Source organism: Lepidochelys kempii, chromosome 6 (genome assembly GCF_965140265.1).
Source record: "Lepidochelys kempii isolate rLepKem1 chromosome 6, rLepKem1.hap2, whole genome shotgun sequence".
NCBI classification, from domain to species: domain Eukaryota; kingdom Metazoa; phylum Chordata; order Testudines; family Cheloniidae; genus Lepidochelys; species Lepidochelys kempii.
Genome location: NC_133261.1, coordinates 66,323,609 through 66,346,136, shown reverse-complemented (window position 1 = coordinate 66,346,136; position 22,528 = coordinate 66,323,609). Strand labels below are relative to the sequence as shown.

General features: G+C 46.0%; 1 protein-coding gene across 9 annotated transcripts in view; it reads right to left on the bottom strand.

Annotated features, from left to right (window-relative positions):
- The window catches only part of SMOC1 (SPARC related modular calcium binding 1), a 181,585-nt gene that overhangs the window by 78,065 nt on the left and 80,992 nt on the right, over positions 1-22,528 (bottom strand). For all 9 annotated transcript variants that reach the window (XR_012159431.1, XM_073348486.1, XM_073348487.1 and 6 more), the window contains exon 5: positions 16,685-16,732. Coding sequence is in view for 8 of the 9 variants with exons in the window: in XM_073348486.1 (XP_073204587.1) it covers positions 16,685-16,732 (48 nt within the window). In the remaining variant the exon portion in view is untranslated. The remainder of the gene's footprint in view (positions 1-16,684; positions 16,733-22,528) is intronic.

The following is a 22,528-nucleotide window of genomic DNA, read 5'->3' as shown; positions in this document are numbered from 1 at the left end:
CTCCAACCCTGGTGTCTCTGAGGGAAAGTCTGTGTACAATCTCCTCACATCTTCAAGGCATAGGGCCTGGAAGTGGGGGTGGGGGTGGGGATGGGGATGGCAGTAAGTTTCCTGGATCAATGGCCATTTGAAATTCAGACATATGGCTGAAGCCCTACAGCTGCATGTGTTAATTACCACACGTGTCCCCTGTAAAGCAGTCTGTTAAATACAAACAGAACACAGAAGAGAAAAAGCTGTTCCAAGGGATTAAGCAAATAGTTTAAATTTTTGACCCCATTCCCCCAGACACATACACGTGTAAGAACACAAGCTCTCTTCCTTACTCCCCTCTGACACCTGCATGTTTAAGAACCAGGACACCCCTTTACAGCTCTACCCATCTGCACTGAACCTAGGCAAAAATTATCTTTAAGTGTACTTTCACCCCTCTGCCCACCCAGAACTCTTCTCTCTCCCCCACCCCTCTCCTTTTGAGGACTAATTCCTGGCTGACAACCAGACTAGTCTTGAGCTTACAATACGCCTTTTCATTTCCTTGCAGGCAAAGAGAATGGATACCTCGCCGGCTAGGTCTGCAGCGCATGTGTGCAAGTCAGGGGAAGGGGAAAAAAAATTCTCTCTCCCCCCCGCAGAGATTTTTCTTCAGGACCACAAAGGGCAGAATTCAGAGCTGATGGGAGCGAGTGCAACTCCACTGACTTCAACTGGAGTTGCAGCACCTTGCCCCAGGTCTGCATTTGTCCAAAAGAGTTTAATAATTCCATAATAAAATATCTTATATTAAGACACAGTCTTTACATGCTTTGGGGTGGGGGGAAAGCGGTCCAGGACCTCAAAAGAATCTAGCACGTCACAAAAGAGGTCTGTATGTACAAAAGATGCAGGGCTCATAAGGGTTTCCAAGAAAAAAGGGGGGCTAGAAGAGCAGAAGTAACCCTCTTCAATCACCAGCTCAATTAAAAGAAACGCTACTCCACCCTACATATTGGTGAGGGGGCAGGTTCTGGGGGCCAATTCAATCCCTGGCACAATCTAGTGCCTCTGATTTATATTTGCTTGCATTGTTGTAGCACCTAAAGGCTCAGTCAGCACCAGTGCCACATTGAGCTAGGCACTATAGATTGTCAGCTCTTTGGGGCAAAGTCTACGGCTTCTATGGAGTTCTAGAGGACAAGTGTCGTCCTCAGTCACCACTAAGCTGCCCATTTATTGGCAGTACAAACTATTGAGGGGAAGGACGAGATGGCCACATGGTGGAGGGGAGTTTCCATGACCCCTGGCTGTATCTGTTCAGTGGATATCTTAATCCCCATAGCTGTCAATTCACAAGTATAACATTTGCCCCTCAGCTCTCCTGGCACAGGTGCTCAGTATGCATAGAAACTTCCATGTCACAACATTAAATATATCTCTCTGTATAATCAGCCCCATGGGGCCAATGGGGTATGGAGTAGAGAGGCAGAAAAGCACTTCCTGGTGCTTTCTATAGGTCCCTGTGGCCAACACTTCGGACCTGGTTCCTCGCTGCATTACACTAGTTTTAGAAAATAGAATGAAAACTAAAAGCTAAAAAGTCTAGTGTGTACATGAGGTCCTGCTATAGGAGGCAAGTATCCAAAGCAACAGTATGAGGGGTCAGACTAAGCTCCTGCAGGGCAATTTCCTATACTTACCCTTACCTAGTGACCGCAGTTGGTTTCTCCAGACTATCTTCTAAATTTCTAAAAATTCTTTTACGTTTTGATGGAAAGGAAACTTTCTGAATGGCATCTGATGTGTAAGTGACGATTCAGATAACCCACAATAGCAAAAATTTGTGTCGGTCACCATTAATTTCAGTTGAGGTTAACTCAGAAGCCGAACACTGATGGTGATGTAGTATAGGGTCAACATTAAATTATTTCACTATTGAGCATCTTAGCAAACACACCCAACAACTTTAAGAGCGCAGGTAGAGCTTGAACAACATCATTAAAGATTTTTTTTAAGGTGAGGAGTGGGTCTCGGGGGGGGGTGCTGGGCTGTGAGGGAGCAGGGACAATGTGTGTGTTGGGGCATTAGGGAGTGGGGGGTTTTGTGTGGATGCTGGGCTATTGTGGTGGGGCGCTGGGCATGGATGGTGTTGTGCTTTTGTGAGGGGGATCTAGGGGTGTGTGTGCTGGGTATAGCAGGCGCGGGGGCGGCTCTGGCCATAGGCAGAGGGGTGTTGCAGAGGTGCCAACTTTCTGATTTCCCCAGGGGCCCTAGGCCCTACCTTCACGCCACCCTTTCCCCACACCCCAATGCCCCACCCTGACCCTGCCTCTTCCTGTCCCCATCCCACCTCTTCCTGCCCCTGCTCCTCTCCCTCTCCTCCCAGTGCCTCCTGCCTGCCGCTGAACTGCTTATCAGCGGCTGGCAGGAGGCGCTGGGGGAGGAGCTGATCAGCAGGGCCACCAGTGGGTGCTCAGCACCCACTAATTTTTTTTCCTGGAGCACCCATGGAATGGGGGGGGCTGTGTGGCATGGTATGGGCCCACCCCCAAGGTGAAGGGGCATGCTGGCAGCACAAGACTGGGCAGGCCACTGTGCATCTGGCAACTGCTGGTGTGTAAATAGTACCCTCATGCTTGGCTGACTGGAGTGGGGCCGCCCATGCCATGCCATGCCCCATTGCCCCTGGCGGGCCCCCTGCTCTAGGGACTGACCGCTGCCCCCATGGACCCTACAAATATGTTTGCTGCTGGGCCCACAAAAAGGTTAATCTGGCCCTATTTCTGGCCCAAGGTTAATCTGGCCCAAGAAAAGTACAATTATCAAAAATAAGCATCGATAATTGTACTTTTCTTGTAAGTTTTTTGGATTGATTTTTTTTGCCATAAAAGTGTTTAATATTAACCATTAAAGGGTGGTTCCAGTGTGAAAAGTGATCCAGTAACAATGTAAGGTTCATAGAATAACAGGGTTGGAAGGTGTCATAAATATAAAGGGAAGGGTAAACCCCTTTGAAATTCCTCCTGGCCAGGGGAAAGCTCCTCTCTCTACAACAAACCTGGATTGATTAGAAGAGCTGAGAGGCGGTGGGTTGCTCCGTGCCACCGTCCAAGCTCTCTGGAGGCTTTCATCTGCTTCCTGTTCGGTCTGGAACTGTTCCCTTGATGCTGGAGACATCAGTCCCTCATTGGATTGTGGACCTAGGCTTGGTCCCTCTGGAAGCGATATAGGGGATGGAGCTGTTTCTGTTGACTGTGAACCGCTCTCCGCTGGTGCACTATGTTGGGATTCAGGCTCCGGCTGAGCCTCTTGGGTCGGGTTATCGGCTGCTGCCAGTTCAGGGTCAGTGGGGCCCTCTGGTGTTGAGGTTGCAAGTACTGGATTCAGTGCCGACACTGGGTCTGGTGTTGGTTGTTCGGCTGGTTCCGGTTCTGGGACTGGTTCCGTCTGGGTCTCTGGGACTGGATCCACTACTGCTGTTGCAGACATTGGCCTGGGGTCCAGGTCCATCACCTCTGACCGGGTCCTGATAGAAGTTTCTGGAACAGAGCTAGGCCTCACGGCTTGTTTAGCCTGGCTGCGGGTGACCGTTCCCACCCTCTTGGCCTGCTTCACATGATTGGCCAAGTCTTCCCCCAACAGCATGGGGATGGGATAATCATCATAGACTGCAAAAGTCCACATTCCTGACCAGCCCTTGTACTGGACAGGCAACTTGGCTGTAGGCAAATTGAAAGAGTTGGACTTGAAGGGTTGAATCGTCACTTGGATCTCTGGGTCAATTAAATTGGGGTCCACTAAGGAAGCATGGATAGCTGACACTTGTGCTCCGGTGTCCCTCCACGCGGTGACCTTCTTCCCACCCACACTCACAGTTTCCCTCCACTCCAAGGGTATCTGGGAGGTATCTGGGCCTGTGGACCTCTGGTGTGATTCCGGTGCAATGAACTGTAATCTGTTGGGGTTCTTGGGGCAGTTGGCCTTTACATGCCCCAGCTCGTTACATTTAAAACATCGTCCAGCTGATGGGTCACTGGGGCGAGGTGGGTTGCTGGAGAATGGGGTGGTGGGACGATAAGGGGTCTGGAGGGTTCTTTGGGAGGTAGGTGGGGCTTTGGGCGGCCCCCGGTAATAGGGTGGGGTCTGGGGTTGTCCCTTCTGGTCTCCGCTCCAACTGCGACCAGTTTTCTTCTTCTCTGCCACCTCCACCCATCTGGCTCCAATCTCTCCTGCCTCGATTACAGTTTTGGGCTTCCCGTCTAGGATGTATCTTTCTATTTCCTCAGGAACACCATCTAAGAATTGTTCCATTTGCATTAGGAAGGGCAAATTTACTGGAGATTCAACACTTGCTCCTGATATCCAGGCATCCCAATGTTTCACAATGTGGTAGGCATGTCGGGTAAATGACATGTCTGGTTTCCACCTTAGGGCTCTGAACCTCCGACGAGACTGCTCGGGTGTTATCCCCATTCTGACTCTCGCCTTGGATTTAAACAGTTCATACTTGTTCATGTGTTCTATAGGCATTTCAGCTGCCACCTCAGCTAAGGGTCCACTGAGCTGCGGCCTCAGCTCTACCATGTATTGATCAGTAGAGATGTTGTACCCAAGGCAGGCCCTTTCGAAGTTTTCTAAGAAGGCCTCAGTATCATCACCTGCCTTGCAGGTGGGGAACTTTCTGGGATGGGAAGTGGTACTTGGAGAAGGATTGCTAGGGTTTGTTGATATATTCTGCTGGGCCTTTATCCTCTCCCCCTCTTCTCTTTTTTCTTCTCCTCCTCCACATGCTTCCTTGCCTCCATTTCCCTCTTGTGGGCAGCCTCCCGTACCTCCTTCTCCAGCCGCATGAGTTCTATCTGTCTTTCATGTTCCCTTTGTTTTTCCTCAGCCTGAAATTTGGCTAATTCCAGCTGTAGTCGAGCTGCGGATTTTGTCATTCTAACCTCTCTGTTTTTAACTAACTTTACACCCGAGGTTTAGAAATAAACAAACAAAACTTGGCTGTAAAATTTTGCTGTGCTGGAATAGAATACCTATTCTCTGATAGTGATTGTCAGCCTACAGAAAAAGACAATTCCCTTGTCTCTGGTCTGGGCCCAAATTAAAGCAAAAAACCTCCAACTACTTGGAAACCTGCTTACCCAGTCCAAAGAAAAAGCAAATGGGTAGAACACACACCCCCTATTTACTTTTAGGGAGAAAAGAAAAAAAACTCTGGGTTGGAAGACTGAATTTCCCTGCAGGAGTTAAGTACCCTGCCTCCAGGCAAAGAAACCTGCAATTTACAAGATAATCCCCTTTTGTCTCTGCTTGGCCACAAAGCAGAGAAAAAACAAGCTGCTTTCAGTTTCAGCTGCCTTCTGGACTTCCTTTCCAAAGGAAAAAAAAATTTCCTTTTTAAAATCCGTATTTCTAGTTCAAAAAATCTCAACTGGATCTCGAAGTGATTTCAGGTTAATCCCACCACTATGCCAAGGTTCCTCCCCCACTCTGAACTCTAGGGTACAGATGTGGGGACCTGCATGAAAAACCTCCTAAGCTTATCTTTACCAGCTTAGGTCAAAACTTCCCCAAGGTACAAAATATTCCACTCGTCGTCCTTGGATTGGCCGCTACCACCACCAAACTAATACTGGTTACTGGGGAAGAGCTGTTTGGACGCGTCTTTCCCCCCAAAATACTTCCCAAAACCTTGCACCCCACTTCCTGGACAAGGTTTGGTAAGAAGCCTCACCAATTTGCCTAGGTGACTACAGACCCAGACCCTTGGATCTTAAGAACAATGAACAACCCTCCCAACACTTGCACCCTCCCTTTCCTGGGAAATGTTGGATAAAAAGCCTCACCAATTTGCATAGGTGATCACAGACCCAAACCCTTGGATCTGAGAACAATGAAAAAGCATTCAGTTTCTTACAAGACGACTTTTAATAAAAAATAGAAGTAAACAGAAATAAAGAAATCCCTCCTGTAAAATCAGGATGGTAGATATCTTACAGGGTAATTAGATTCAAAAACATAGAGAACCCCTCTAGGCAAAACCTTAAGTTACAAAAAAGATACACAGACAGAAGTAATTATTCTATTCAGCACAATTCTTTTCTCAGCCATTTAAAGAAATCATAATCTAACACATACCTAGCTAGATTACTTACTAAAAGTTCTAAGACTCCATTCCTGGTCTATCCCCGGCAGAAACCAGCATATTGACAGACACACAGACCCTTTGTTTCTCTCCCTCCTCCCAGCTTTTGAAAGTATCTTGTCTCCTCATTGGTCATTTTGGTCAGGTGCCAGCGAGGTTACCTTTAGCTTCTTAACCCTTTACAGGTGAGAGGAGCTTTCCCCTGGCCAGGAGGAATTTCAAAGGGGTTTACCCTTCCCTTTATATTTATGACAGAAGGGACCTCAGGAGGTCATCTAGTCCAACATCCTGCTCAAAGCAGGACCAATTCCCAACTAAATCATCCCAGCCAGGGCTTTGTGAAGCCTGACCTTAAAAACTTCAAAGGAAGGAGATTCCACCACCTCCCTAGGTAACATATTCCAGTGCTTCACCACCCTCCTAGTGAAAAAGTTTTTTCCTAATATCCAACCTAAACCTCCTTCACTGCAACTTGAGACCATTACTCCCCATTATGTCATCTGCTACCACGGAGAAGAGTCTAGATCCTCTTTGGAACCCCCTTTCAGGTAGTTGAAAGCAGCTACCAAATCCCCCCTCATTCTTCTCTTCTGCAGACTAAACAACCCCAGTTCCCTCAGCCTCTCCTCATAAGTCAGGTGTTCCAGTCCCCTAATCATTTTTGTTGCCCTCTGCTGGACTCTTTACAAGAAGGATGTGGAAAAATTGGAGTGTGGGGCCCAAAACTGGACACAGTACTCCAGATGAGGCCTCACCAATGTCGAATAGAGGGGAACAATCACGTCCCTCAATCTGCTGGCAATGCCCCTATTTATACAGCCCAAATTGCCATTGGCCTTCTTGACAACAAGGGCACACTGTTAACTCATATCCAGCTTCTTGTCCACTGTAACTCCTAGGTCCTTTTCTGCAGAACTGCTGCCTAGCCATTTGGTCCCTAGTCTGTAGCGGTGCCTGGGATTCTTCCGTCCCAAGTGCAGGACTCTGCACTTGTCCTTGTTGAATCTCATCAGATTTCTTTTGGCCCAATCCTCTAATGTGTCTAGGTCCCTCTGTATCCTATCCCTACCCTCCAGCGTATCTACCTCTCCTCCCAGTTTTGTGTCATCTGCAAAACTTGTGAGGGTGCAATCCAGGCCATCCTCCATATCATTAATGAAGATATTGAAAAAACCGACCCTTGGGGCACTCCACTCAATACCAGCTGCCAGCTAGACATGGAGCCATTGATCACTACCCACTGAGCCCGACAATCTAGCCAGCTTTCTATCCACCTTATAGTCCAGGTTACATGTTACTGCTGTCTCTGCAAACTCAGCTGGGACTCAGAGTCAAAGCTGCATTCATTCTCTGGCTTCTCCCCACCCCCCACCCCCACCAGTGCTAAAGTTTCTGCAAGCTAAGTTATGCGCTCAGTGACACCTGTGTAAACCACTGACTTTCCACAAGTATAATGGATTGGAATTTAATGAACAATTCTGTTGAGAATGCCCAAGAAAAAGGATCCATCTCTCTCTCTCTCGGCATGATGGCTCTTTGCAGGACTAGACAGAAAAAGGCTGGGACTTTCAAGGGAGCCTGAGAATTTCTCCTTAGTCATTGATGTGTGTTGATAGGACTGAATTTCTACAGCAAACAGATCTGCAGCTTAAGGAACAGAGTCACTTTTCAGAGGAGCGCCATATAAGTATACATTGGAACTGGTCAAATCTTTCAATCCAATTTTTGCTAAAAGATGAACTTTCACCTAAGATGTTTTGCATAAACAATTCAATTTAGTTTGATTTCCAAAGAATTTTTTTTTTAAATCCACGTTCACATTTCATTGAAAAATAAAGGTGGGTGAGAGAATCTCTTTTTGATTGGACTAACTTTTGTTGCTGAAAGAGGCAAGCTTTTGAGCTACACAGAGCTCTTCTTTAGGTCTCTTTCACCAACAGAAGTTGTTCCAATAAAATATATTACCTCACCCACCTTGTCTCTCTAATATCCTGGGACGAACACAGCTACAACACTGCAAGCATTAACAAGTTTTTAATTTTATTGCAGGGTCACACCACCTCTTAAGGTTGCCCAACATTTCCCATTACAAGATCCTGTTTTCAGTTACTTATAAACTTTGTCAAACAAAGTTTACCATGCCAGGTGTCTGCCTGAGCTTGAATTTATTTAATTTAAATTTCAGCCAGAACAGTTCAGCTGTTTCCAAGAACAAGGCTAGTGAAAAAAATGTGTTTTGCACAAGCAACCTGAATTCTGCCATTTCTTAACTATAGAACTTGACTTTCATATTTTTAAACAGTATTTTGGTATGTAATGCATATACCCACATGTACAAAGAGACTAACAAATTACATTTTGTACTACTGTCAAAGCTAAACTTGGTTGAATATTTAGATTAATATGGCCCCTTTACTGAGTGATAGTACATTGAGTTGTTCAGTGGGTCAGGGGTCAGTTTACCCCTTGAAAAGAAATCTATGACAAACTCAGGGTATTTTCTAGCCTTTTTTTAAAAGGTTACAAATCATACCCAAGGCTTGTTTATCTTGAACAGAAAAGGCTAAGAGTGCATAGACAATTTCACTTGCAAAAATCCACTTAAGTCACGATGGAACTGAGCTCTGTTGCCAAGAGACCATTCCCATCTCCCCCCTTCTTTGTCTCAGTCACTATCTGTTCCTCTCTCCCTTTGTCCTGTACTTTTTCCACATGGGTCACCCTTTTCCCCAAATTACTAGCCATAAGATAGTTGTGTTGCACTGATTTTCCCCCCCCCAACTGCTTCTCAATCTGCCTTGTTACCTTGATTAGCCCGAGAGTGTTTTAAAGAGACTTGGTTGAGCAGCTCAATTCAATGAAGAGATATTGGAGGAGGAAGAGAGTGTAAAGATGCTGTCCTGTGTTTTTTTCTCCCCCAGCCAGCCCAATGGGCTGGGACCCTACATGATTCAGAAGGCCCAAATGAGGAAGCATTCCAGATAAGTGGGTGGTAGCAGCAAGTCAGCATCCATTTACATTCTGAATGAAAGTGTCCACAAGGTTGCCAGACAAGTAAAAAACAGTCCATGCTTTGTAAGATCAGTTACCAGACATCCTACTGCTACAAAGTAGTTTTACCATCTCCCCAGTCACTACAGGACAGAAGAGATTTGCTCCCCCCTGCAGCTGCCACAAGCTGTTAAGCAGTGTGCAACACAGGGACTTCCCATACTTGGTTAGCTTTCATAACCAGGAAACAATTTAGAGGCAGTGGACACTCAGGCTGGGCTTCTGTAACTTAAGGTGGAAATCCAAATTTGGACTTGTCCCTGATGGAATCAAGAAGAGAACGGTGAACGTGTACATCAGAAGAGAATCACCACATTTCAGCTTATTAACCCCCTTCCATTGTGTGGGACTATCCACCTGAGTCTAAATGTTATTAAAAGCCAGGTCTACACCCAAAACATAGGTCTACCCAGCAGCGCTGCTCAGGAGAAGGAAGAATTCACACCCCTAAGAGACTAAATTAATCCAACCTAAGCCCCAGCTAGTGTAGACCCTGCTACGTTGATGGAAGAATTCTTCCTCCTCATGGGATAATTTACTAGAGTGATGGAAAAACCCCTTCCATTGCTGTAGCAAATGTCTATACGATGGTGCTACAGCACCGTAGTGTAGATGTCAGCTAGTACATTTAGGACTTACACTCCACAACCACTCACAGCTAGATTCCTTCTAAACCAGGGGTAGGCAAACTTTTTGGCCCAAAGGCCACATCAGGGTATGGAAATTTTATGGCGGGCCATGAATGCTCATGAAATTGGGGTTGGGGTGCGGGGCGGGGGTGAGGGCTCCGGCTGAGGATGCAGGAGGGTGCTCTGGACTGCGAACAAGGGGTTTGTAGGGCAGGAGGGGGATCAGGGCTAGGGAAGGGGGTCGGGGCATGGGAGGGGTCAGGGGTGCAGGCTCTGGGCAGCGCTTACCTCAAGCGGCTCCCGGAAGCAACAGCATGTCCTGCCTCCAGCTCCTACATGGAGGCGCAGCCAGGTGGCTCTGCGCAGTGCCCCTTCTGCAGGCACTGCCCTTGCAGCTCCCATTAGCTGCAGTTCCCGGCCTATGGGAGCTGCAGGGGTGGCGCTTGGGGCAGGGACAGTGTGTGGAGCCTCCTGGCTGCCCCTGCTCATAGGAGCTGGAGTGGGAACATGCTGCTGCTTCTGGGAGCCATGCGGAGCAGGGCAAGCCCCGGACCCCACTCCCTGGCAGGAGCTTTAGGACTAAATTAAAAATGTCTGAAGGGCCGGATGCAGCCCCTGGGCTGTAGTTTGCCCACCCCTGTTCTGAACAGATAGGTGAATTAATGTCAATATACTCAGGGGGTTACTACCAGCATACTAAGCTTCTGTTTCGAGAGTTCCATTTATTTAAAAGTAATCTAAAACTATCCTCCCTTGGGTTTGCCCGAGGAGTAAGTTCTCCTCTTATTCCTCTGCCTCTTTGAGGATAGCTGCACAACCAGTAGATATCAGTTTGTAATATAGGAGACTTCTGGAGGTAGCACTCTTGGGGGAACAACCCTCAAGAGGGGGAGTGACAGTCTGTGTCAAGAATGCAGATTTGCCAAGCTGCCACCCTCCCCATATCCAAGTCCTCCTTTAAGCCTCACTTCTTCCATGAAGCCAATGCAAAGGGAGCCAGGTCAAAACATTTAAAGAATAAAAACACCTCCAAGGGACTCCTGGCTTCCCCAGCATGCCGCGTCTTCCCCATTCTGATCTACTGGATTGGAAGCTGTTTGCCCAAAGAATGTAGTTTTGTGCATCTTGTACAAGGCTGAGCACTTTTCATTGTTTACACTTAGTAGAGCTGGAAATCTTAGTGATCTCATCACAGGATAAGCCTCTTCTGGCATTACCCAGGGTTACATTTCACTAACATCATAGGACCTTTCCCAACTTGGAGGAATCTCAAATACTGTCTCCAGCTTTTGCTAAAGGAAACAAAACAGCTCTTGAATATTATACTCAAGGGTAATGTAGTTTATAAAAGTGAAACAGGAATTTAAATGGTTAAACACTATTCATAGCGATATGGCTCCGACATCTCATCCAGAACATATTTACCCTTGCTTTGCATTATTCTGCTGAACCTCAATTATAAATCAAGCCTAGTTTCCAGTTTCCTTTACCCAGATGAGTAAAAGAATGACCTAACACCTATTTAACAACATCCAGGAGAAACCCTGTCAGCTTACATTTTCATTTTCACTTGAAAGCCCTATCCCTTCTAGCTTCCCTCACCACTCTTATTTAATTCACTCATTTTGTTGCCAGTTCTAAGCAGACAGATTGAGAGATTGTATGGAGATCAAGAGTGACAAAGCCTGCATGTGTTTGCTTTCCACACCCTCTGTCTCCTGACTGGTCTGCTTTCTAAAGCCTCCTTAATGACCAGGAAAGGCACTGCTCATTGCTGGCGTTTGCATAAGCTGGTGCATTGAGCTCTTGAGACCTTGACATTCCATGGGAGGAAGAAGGAAGTTTCATTTTGTTTCATTTGCATGTTTTGTTTTGAACCTGTGCCACAGTTTCCCTTCACCTTGAAAGGGCCATCCTGCATTCTTCAAGCAGGGAAGAAATCCAATCATGTCAGCTCTAAGGGTGCATTTCATTGCCTTTCAGAACACTTCACACAGTGTGGGACAGTAGTGAGCCCACAATGGTAGGGACAGCATGAAGCTTCTAGGATAATCAAGGTAACTCAGCAGAGTAGGAAGCAGCTGGGGTAAATCAGTTTAGACAAGTTCCTCATGACACAGTGCTAGTGATTTGGAGTTAAGGGGTTTCCCATGTGACAAGTACAGGGCTCATGCAGGAGTGAGGAACAGATAGGGAGAGATCAAAGAAGAGACCCAGGGATACTAGATATCCCACTCACACCCAGACAAAATGGTCTGGAGACCTTCTGCAGAGACGGTACTGGGGAACCCTCTACCACTTGCCCAGGTAGAGGTGAAAGTATAGATCCTACCACCAGCCCAATTCATAAGAGGCCTCCTATTACACCACTCAATACCTTCATCATTAAAGACCTTCCCTTCTTCATTTAGAAAATGAATTAGTGGAGTGCCCTTCCCTGTACTTGGAAGAGGACTAGTGGGGACCCATTGCTAGCACACCTGTGTAACCAATAAAGGTACCAGTATAACTTATCACACGGGTGGCAGAAAACAGAATGTCTATCTCCCTCTTCAACTGCTGGAGAATGAAGGAGGAAGGGTCACAAATCCACAGACATCTAGACCAGTGGTTTTCAAACTTTTTGTATTGGTGACTCCTTTCACACAGCAAGCCTGAGAATGTGACCCTCCCACCTTATACATTAAAAGTGGGGGAGGGTAATATTAATGGGGGCTCAGGGCTGTCAGTCCCACAGAGCTGACAGCTCATGACCCCCATGTAACCACCTTGGAGGGGTCATGTCCCCCAGTTTGAGAACCTCTGATCTAGGCCAACCCAATAATAATACAGGGGCATAGGCACTTTGTATAGTGCTGTGGGTGGGAGGAGGAAGAGGGTCACGCTCTTCCACCGCACAAATACTTGATAAGGCTACAGTATAAGCAGGTCTTCATAAAAGCTCAGAAATCTGTACGACAAGACTAGCCCTGAGCAATCTGGGGAGACTGGTTCTTTATCGTACAAGGTCACGTGACTGAGCTGATGCTCTCAAGTATCTGAAAGTTCTCTGTGATTAGTCGGTTCTTCCACAAAATTTCTAAAGTTGACTTAATCCTAGTCCTCCACTAGCACGGTGATAGGTATGGCATAAGAATCTGAGTAAACTAGGAGTTCGACCCTGCACTGAAGGAACCCTGTCATTCAGGGAAGGACACAATGTTCTCTTCAAGCTCCCCTCTGAGAAGTTTACAGCTCAGAAGTTGCCTTACTCTGGATTGTATCCACTGGACTATATGGATTTTAAACCCATGCAATGCGTTGCAGACAAACAAAGGTGGATCTTAAAATGTCAGAAGTTCATGCCTATAAAAGCTAAAGCAACCCTTGCTGCAGACTATGCTTTTCCTAGGGATTCCTTTATCAAAAAACCAATAAGCTGTCCAGCATTAGTCTGGCTAGGCTGAGTAGAAGGTACCTCTTGGCCTACCAAAGGCATTGACATTTGGTTTTGTTTTTCCTTTTCATTATGAAGTTTTCCCAAATATACCATGCAAGCCAACAAGAGCATCATTGCTTAGTTCATGAATTCATCTCCGTGGCTGGCTGGCTCGAGTGAACTCTGCAGGTAGAAGAGGGTTTGTCTTTGCTTCCAGCCTTACATTTCCAGGATTCTGACATTTCCAAATGGTATATGTGTTAGTGTCAATTTTGGCAAGTTATTTTGGTTGGAAAAAATTGGTGAAACGTTTCAGCTGATCTGAATCTAATTTTTTTTTTTTTTGCCCAACAAATTTTTTCAGCCGAAAAAACTTTACCCAGCTCTACTCAGAACAATCAGCAGAGCCAAACCCCAGCTGCTCCTCAAGTTCTGCTGCATCCGAGCTCAGTGCTCTGGCCTGCTCAGGAGCAGGTGTTCCGAGTAGAACGGTGCGAAGTTTTACAGCTAAAACTTATTTCACACGCACACAGAAAGATTCAGGTCAACTGAAACATTTCACAAATTGGTGTCTATTTCAGCAAGTTATTTTGGTCCAAACAAACTCATACCTTTTGGAAATGTCAGAATCTTCGAATCATAGAAACATAGGGCTGGACGTGGAATAGCTGCAACAGCAGAGAGACACCCACCCAAGATTAGCCAGTAGCCTGGCTATTAGGGCACTCACCTTGGATGCGGGAGACCAGGGTTCTAGAGTCCACAAGCAGAGATTCAAACCAGGGCCTCCCACATCCCAGGTGAGCGCCCTAACCACTTGACTATTAGGTACACTGGGGCACCACAGCTGGTGGGTTTATGACTAGTCCCTCATTTCTTTTGTTTTTAAAATAAAAGTGCCTGAAACTAAGCTTTTCCACCTTCGATTAATCAAACATTCCTATTTCAGTTCCACCCGAACTGGAGTTTTTCTTTGATTTTTCAGAACTGTCAGGAAACAAAAACAAAATGTTATTGGCACAACTCTAGTTCCAAGTACTCCAATATCTCCCCCATGGAGCTCTCTGAGCTCTCCTAGGAGGAGTTTTGCTAACTAGGTCCAACTGCTATCCCAATGTGGATGACTGATCCAAGGAGGCCCTATTTTTCTGAGGATCCCTAGGATCCAGGGAAGACTGTCACATTGGGGTCTGGTAGGATCCCTTCGTTGTGCAACCTCCTTTAAGCCACCCTAAGTTTATGACCAGAAGGGACCATTATATTCATCCAGTCTAACCTCCTGATTAACCAAGGACAGGCCACTAAAACTGGAAGAAATGCCTTAACCTGTAGAAGCATTTCTGCCTGTTCTGGACATGGCCCCTTTACAAGAGAACAGGCCCTTTCAGATTGGGATTTTGAATGAAGGGCACATAGGGATTTCTCTTGCACTACTATGAAAACACATTTGTTCTATAAGACCTAAAGTAACTGATCCAGAACACACAGACATCTCCCTTCCCCACCCTCAAAACTCACTCATGAGTCTTATAACTTAGCTAGTGATGCTATAGAATTGTGTACAAGCCTTTGCTTAATGACATGGAGAAAAGGGAGAAGTTGGTTGCATGCCTGCATAAGCAGGCAGGAACAGAGGTATGGTTAGAGAGGTTGGGGTACTTATATTGGGTCTGTGGCATGTTGGGCTAGAGGGAATCGGATTTTTCCCTAAACTGCCAGCTCCAGCTCCAAATGGTTCTGTGGTCATGTGGCTAGGTACAGCATATCCTTGCAACGGTGCTCCGCAGAGGCAACATAGAGAAGTGATACATGATTCTAACAGGCAGGGTTAGCCTTCAATTTACAGTCTCCTCCTCTACCTACTCACTCATTCCCTCCTTCCCCAAAGCGGTTCTATAAAGGGATGAAAGGGGAAGAAAGAGCACAAGTTTTCTCCCCATTGCTTCTTCCGCCCAGTGGAAATTAGAGTGGTATCAACTGCCTCAAACTCTAGCCCTGCAGTCAGCAGAGGAGACTAGGACAGAGTTGCAAGTTTCCAAGGGTTCTATGATAATCCATGCTCTAAACAGTAACTTGATTTACCTGTATTTAAGGCTAGACCCACAAGGAATCTGAACATACATTATTAATATATCATATTATACAGGGCTTCAGATTCAACACATTTACAGAAACATGCCTTTGCCTAAAATAAGAAGCAGGCTGACCAGTATTATTCTGCGTTGTTTTATCTGAGAAAAGCCAAATATTTTCCATGCACTTTTCCCCTGCCTCAAGGTGAGCCACATAATATCTTGCTAAGAAATGTCCTACATGTGCAATATATGCTGGTGAATGTACATGGAGAGAGAAGAAATGTATTCTTGAAATTTATATTGATGTGACTAAAAATGTAATAAGTCCCTCTTTCTCCAAAGCCTCCTCAAATAAAGGTCAACAATCTAAAGGCAAATGTTTAACATTTTAAGTGGTTTTAGAGACTCTTTTGACAGCCTTCCATGAAAAAAGCTTTTTGGACTTCTTAACCTCCCTGAGGCAGGTATTTTCCTGGGAATTAAAGCATCAAAGGTTTCTCCCCACACTAAAAAAATCAGAATGCTGCTTCAGCTATCATAGCAGGAGCTTTTTCCAAGAAAGGGGCCTTCATCCCCACCACACGCCATTTTCTTGAAGCAAGGAGAAACTGAAGATGACACTGAACTGGGGGGTGTATGGTGGGGATGGGGCCGGGAATCAATGATTTCCCATTAACACCTACTGCTCTCCAAACCCCATCCCATCAGCATCTATTATCCTGTTCAAGATTTTTCAAACTGGTTTTACAAACCAAGGAATGTGTATAACAATTTAGGAGTAGAGGTGACATTTCTAGTCTTTAGCTCAGAGGATGCAGCATGGAGAAGGGAGCTATAGGGGGAGGAAGGAGTGGCAGAGAATTCTTCCGTTTAATGATTTCCACAAAAGAATTCATGCAGCAGCAAAGGGCTTAAGGGTGCCATTTTCACAAGCATTCAGCCTCCTTCCACTGCATTCAATGGGAGTTTTGTCTGGCAGACACTTTTGAAAAATCTCACCTTAAGTGACTTGCCACAAGTATCACATCATTGCTTGTGGCTCCTAGTCCTGTGCTCTCACCACTAGACTGCATTTTTTTCTGGGTGAGCTTAATAAATAAAAAAGTGTTAATAATAAAAGAAAAAGCAAACAAATGAAGGTTAGTCTGAATCTGTTGCCCCTCCAAGGGACTCTAAAAACCTGGACCGCCTCATAAAAGCGGAGTTCTATCCCATGAGGACAGTGTACTGGATTTGATGCCACCACATTCCACATGCTTTTGGAGTAAGTGCAAGACAGTCTCTCTAGGGCTTTGTTTTAAAACAGAAGTTATATCGGGTCTCAAGAGGTCTGGCTGGGGAAACTTAATCAAACACACACTTTACTGAAACACAGAACTCCACTCACCTTTCCGCCCTGAGTTACCCTGGCTCGATGGCTTATCAGTTACTGAACCTTAAAGGGGAAAAAAACAAACAAAAAAATAAAGACATGGTTTGTTTAGAGGCAGCATCACCAAATAGCACATACACACAAATATACTTCAATAGCCTAATCCCCAGGGGTTGTTTTTACCTTCCAGCAACTCCATCTAGGGTTCTAAGACTCCACTGTAGGAGTCCAGGCAAATACGTAAGGCAGCACAAGGAACAGTTTTATGCATTAAGGCTATCAAATCAGGGTTGCATTAAACAAGAGATTCTTGTGCGTTGTCTACACTACACAGTTTTGTCGACAAAAAACAGCAGAAGTGTACACACGACAATGTTCCTTCTGCTGACAAAACTCTCCTGCTTTGCCAGCAAAATAAAACCACCTCGACAAGAGGCATAGAGCTTTTTGCAGCGAAGTTAATATTGACAAAGTGTTAGTGTAGGCACTGCGCTTGGTTAGGTCACTGTAAACAGCCTCCAGGAGATGTCCCGCACACTGTTCCCTCTAAGCTGTGTGCGTGCAAACAGATCCTAAACCCCATGCACACAGCGAAAGACCGTGCACACAAAAATTTGCACAGAAGAAATTTTTTGTGCATATGACCTGTCAGAAGTTAGAGGGAACACTGGTCCCACAATGCCCATCATGAGCCCTCTGGTCGGCAGTTTCAACTCCACTGCCCTGCACCCAGATACATAGGCATCTGTCCCTTCCACTGCCCTTTAAAGGCCTGGAAATTTTTGAAATTCCACTTCCTGTTTGCTCGGTGTGGACAGTTTACATCCCATCTTCCCAGCAGACCATAGTGGTTCCATGGGGCAAATGTTCTCCCGATTGGAGTAGATCTCCCGCTGAGTTGTTGTATCTACTGGCCCGGGGGGAGCGGGGGGGGGAGGAGGCTGTGCAGTCCTAGCTCCACTCCAGCCATTGAAACTTTGATCCCTACGGTCAGATTTCTCCTGGCATGTGGATAAGGGCTATGAACAGAACATACAGCAGTGCCATGCAAAGATAAAAGGAGTTGAGGCAAGCTTACTAGAAGGCAAGGGAGGTAAGCCATAGCTCTGGTGCTGAAAATCTGCTGCTTCTATAAGAAGCTGGATGCCATTCTTGGTGGTGACCCCACCTCTACAGCCAAGAGCCCCATGTATACTTTGGTGGGGCTGGTGGTGGCAGAAAGCAGACTCAACCCCGAGAATGAAGTTGCAGACTAGGAGGTTGAGTTGAAGGACAACATGGAGCACACTGCAGGGTCGTCCAGGGGCATGGCCAGTCAGGACCTCTTTTCCACTTTTGGAAGGGCATAATGAGTGGGGTCCTGCAGAAATCAGTTCTAGGTCTGGTTCCGTTCAGTTCTAGGTCTGGTTCCGTTCAGTATCTTCATCAGTGATTTAGATAACGGCATACAGAGTACACTTATAAAGTTTGTGGACAATACCAAACAGAGGCGCTGCAAGTGCTTTGGAGAATAGGATTATAATTCAAAATTATCTGGAACTGGAAAAATGGTCTGAAGTAAATAAGATGAAATTCAATAAGGATAAATGCAAAGTACTTCACTTAGAAAGGAACAAATCAGTTGCACACATACAAAATGGGAAATGGTGGCCTCAGAAGGAGCACAATGGAAAGGGATCGGGGGTCATAGTGGACCACAAGTCAAATATGAGTCAACACTGTAGAAAAAAAGCAAACATGATTCTGGGAAGTATTAGCAGGAATGTTGTAAGCAAGAGACGAGAAGTAATTCTTCTGCTCTACTCCATGCTGATTAGGCCTCAACTGGAGTACTGTGTCCAGTTCTGGGCACCACATTTCAGGAAGGATGTAGATAAATTGGAGAAAGTCCAGAGAAGAAGAACAACAACGATTAAAGGTCTAGAAAACATGACCTATGAGGGAAGATTGAAAAAAAATTGCGTTTGTTTATTCTGGAAAACAGGAGACGGGGGACACAGATTTCAAGTACATAAAAGGTTGCTACAAGGAGGAGGGAGAAAAATTCTTGTTCTTAACCTCTGAGGATAGGACAAGAAGCAATTGGCTTAAATTGCAGCAAGGGAGGTTTAGCTTGGACACTAGAAAAAACTTCCTAGCTGTCAGAGTAGTTAAGCACTGGAATGAATTGTCTAGAGAGGTTGTGGAATTTCCATCACTGGAGATTTTTAAGAGCAGGTTAGACAAACACCCTGTCAGGGATGGTCTAGATAATACTTAGTCCTGCCAAGAGTGCAGGGGACTGGACTTCTCAAGGTCCCTTCCAGTCCTATGATTCCACTCCAGGGGTGGGGTCTAGCCAGTCCCAGCAGTCCATCTGTGGCACGCATGATGCAGGAGAGGAGAGCCCTGGTAAGGGATCTTTTTGAGTTGATGCTTCTCGGTTACATGAGATAGAGCTGTCCTTTGCTTTGAATATTCTAGAAGTGGGTGAAGGGATAGACATGTACAAGACTAGCTGTGTCTGAGTGTGCTCCACATTCCCTTGTGCAGCTAAGCAGTGTGGCAGAGCAGTGTTTTAAACACACACCAAGATTTCAGAGGAATCCTTCAGAGAGAACTCTAGGTAACTTTCCTGGAGGTACTCTGCAATCCTCTGCCACAGTTTCCTTGGCAGAGCTGCTTTGTTCCTTCCCCCATTGTAGGAAACTCCCGCGCCACTCAGCAATCACTTGTGCAGGGACCAAAGCAGCGTATAGGCAAGTAGCATAAGGACTGGGGCTTAAGCCGCACACGTGCGGGAAATGCACTCTTGCATCTTTGCTTACCCTTAGGAGTGAGATATCTGCTTCAGTGACCCTTGCACGTGAAAAATGATAGCAGAATTTACAATATTGTCCCCACTTGCCTGCACTTATCCCCTTAAATAAAGAACAAACCAACCACCTAGACCCTTTGTCCCACCTTGACCGCCCAACTCCCACCCAGGCCGAACTCGCCATGTTTAGGGTTTTCGTTGAGATGTGTGCTTGCCAAGGGACAGTGAGAAAGTGATTTGTATGTTAAGAGGTATATTTTAAACTATATGATTCAATGCTTGGTGTGAACTAAAGCAATCATGCTTCTGTGTATTGTTTCTTGTGCTTCTGCAGATATGGCCTTCAGGGGAACTCCATGCACACCAGTGGAGGGCATCCACCAGATAAGGACGCAACCAAGATGGAGCGAGGACGACACATTCCAAGAGGTGCTCCAATCCTCATAGGTCAGGGGGGAGGGGAGAAAAGAGCACAGGGAGTGGAAAGACCCTGAAGGAAAAATTTAAAATAGAAAGGCAGGACAGAAAGGAGAGTGAAGAGTGCATTGTAAAGGGCCAGGAGTGGATGATAAAAGTGATGGAAGAGCAAACAGATATTGAAGTCCTTAATCACGCTCCAGGCAGAACACGAGTGCTTGCCTCTCCCCCTCCCCTCCTCACAGCTGATACAGAATTGCTTTCTGTGCCCTCCGAAAACTCCTCCCACACATTCCTTGCAACTTCCCAGACCATCTCAGTATCCTGTTCACTCCACACCTTCAGACAGCTTCCAAAATATAGCTGGAGTTACGCACAGTTCTGAGAGCCTACACTGCTCTGCCCACCAAGCCTTGTGTGTGTGTTAATTGGTATTTAATAAACACACTCTCTCTGAAAGATCACCAATCTTCATTTGTCTTCTACACAAGGTGGTTGCTGCCGATAGTAATACCTAGTTGCAGTCTGATCATTTGCGGACTACAAATCCTAGTCAGGAATCACCATAATTTTCATGCAAGGCATCAAGCATGGAAGAGTACTGTGTAGAGCACCAGCAATGTGTCTTTCATCATCAGAATGTTGCCTCAAAGCCTCCCTGATTCGAATAGCCCCCTGTTTTGCCCCTCTAATAGCCCTAGTATCTGGCTGCTCAAATTCAGCCGACTTCATCCTGGGAAGACTTTTCACCCTTAGCTTCACAAACATTATGGAGCATGCATCAGGCTGCTATGACCATGGGAATGTTTTCCTCAATTAGACCCAACATGCCATAAAGGCAGCATTAGCACGCTTTTAATCTGCCAATGGCACATTCCGTGGTCATTCTGTACCTGCTCAGCCTATTGTTGAATTGTTCCTTGCTGCTGTCCAGGTTTACGTTGTAAGGCTTCATAAGCCATGGAAGTAAGGGGTACACTGAGTCTCCCAGGATCACTATGATGAGCATTTCAACATCCCCCACTGGAATCTTCTGGTCTGGAAAGAAAGTCCCTGCTTGGAGCTTTCTGTGCAAGCCAGTGCTCCTTAAGATGCATGAGTCATGCACTTTCCCAGACAACCCTGCACTGATGTCTTGAAATGGTCATGGTGATCAACGAGCAGCTGCAATACCATAGAGAAGTATCCCTTTCTATTGATGTACTCCATCGCAAGATAGTCCGTGGCCAAAACTGGAATATGCATGGTATCTATTGCCCCTCCACTGTTAGGGAATCCCACTGCTGCAAAGCCATCTGCTATTTCTCACACATTGCCAAGAGTCACAGTCTTTTGTAGCAGGATGCAATTAATTAATGGCCCTGCTCACTTGCATTAACACAGCCTCAATGGTCAACTTCCTGACTCCAAACTGATTTGCAACTGACTAGTAGCAATCTGGAGTTCCCAGCTTCCACACAGTGAACGCCATGCACTTCTCCACTGACAGGGCAGCTCTCATTTTGATATCCTGGTGCTGCTGGGCTGGGGCAAGCTCTGCACAGAGTTTTCACATCTGAAAGTTCTGCGGCCACTGCTCGCCATCCCAGACCTGCATAATTATGCGATCCCACCACTCAATGCTTGTTTCCTGAGCCCAAAAGTGATGGTCCACCATGTTCAGCTGCTCTGTGAAAGCCCAAAGTAATGTGGTATTTCTTTTCAAGGCACACAGCAGGTCAGGCACCTCGGATTCCTGTTCAGATTGGGAGCTCATGATATGGGACGCATGACCGGCTGCAATGTGTTCATAACAGTGACCACAACAGTAGAAAGCAGTGCAGGATCCAACCTTTCAGACAGAGATGGTGGGCACAGAGTAAACAGGGGGCTGTTGAAAAATGCTGTCAAATGCAGTCTGAAGCCCATGAAATGCTGGGATGGAAAGAACTGCATAATGGGACATTGAGTGCACCCCCACAATGCGCTGTGAGCCATCCTGCCTTCCCACAACTCTTAGCTGCAGAAGATGGTGAGTAGCCAGTGGGATAGCTACCCACAGTACACTGCTCTCACTGTCAACACTAGAGCACCGAGTGTGGTGTGAACACACGCAAATGTAATTATACTGTTTTTTTTAATTGTTGGCTTAAACTTGCATCAACAAAACTCCATAGTGTAGTCAAGGCCTTAGTATTTGGGCCCAGTGGTTTGAAGGGACTTAACGGGACAGCAAGTCAGTAAGAAACCAAGAGTAAATCCAAGGGAGATCTGGGGCAGGATCAGTAAGTCACTGGAAAGAGGAGATATGAGAGGATGAGTAGATTTGTAAGTGTCAGGGCGAAAAAAAGCATCAGGTGGCTGGGAAAGAATCTGAGCAGGTGCAGTATGTTTGGGAAGGAAAGCTCTAAACAGGACCTGGATTTGCCCAGACAGTCTCAGTCCACCCGTGAATGTCACCAGCTGTCATTGAGGAAACAGGACCCTGAACTAGTCCTGACAGGAATTTGAATATGGGACTGATTTAATTTTAAAAGTTTAAAAAAAATATCACAAAAAACCCCCCACCACTTAATCTTCATGTGAAAGAGAACGTCCTGTATTTCTTTAGTTTGCCCTACAAAGAGGCACTGTCAAATAATTTCACATTAAAAATGTAAATCGGA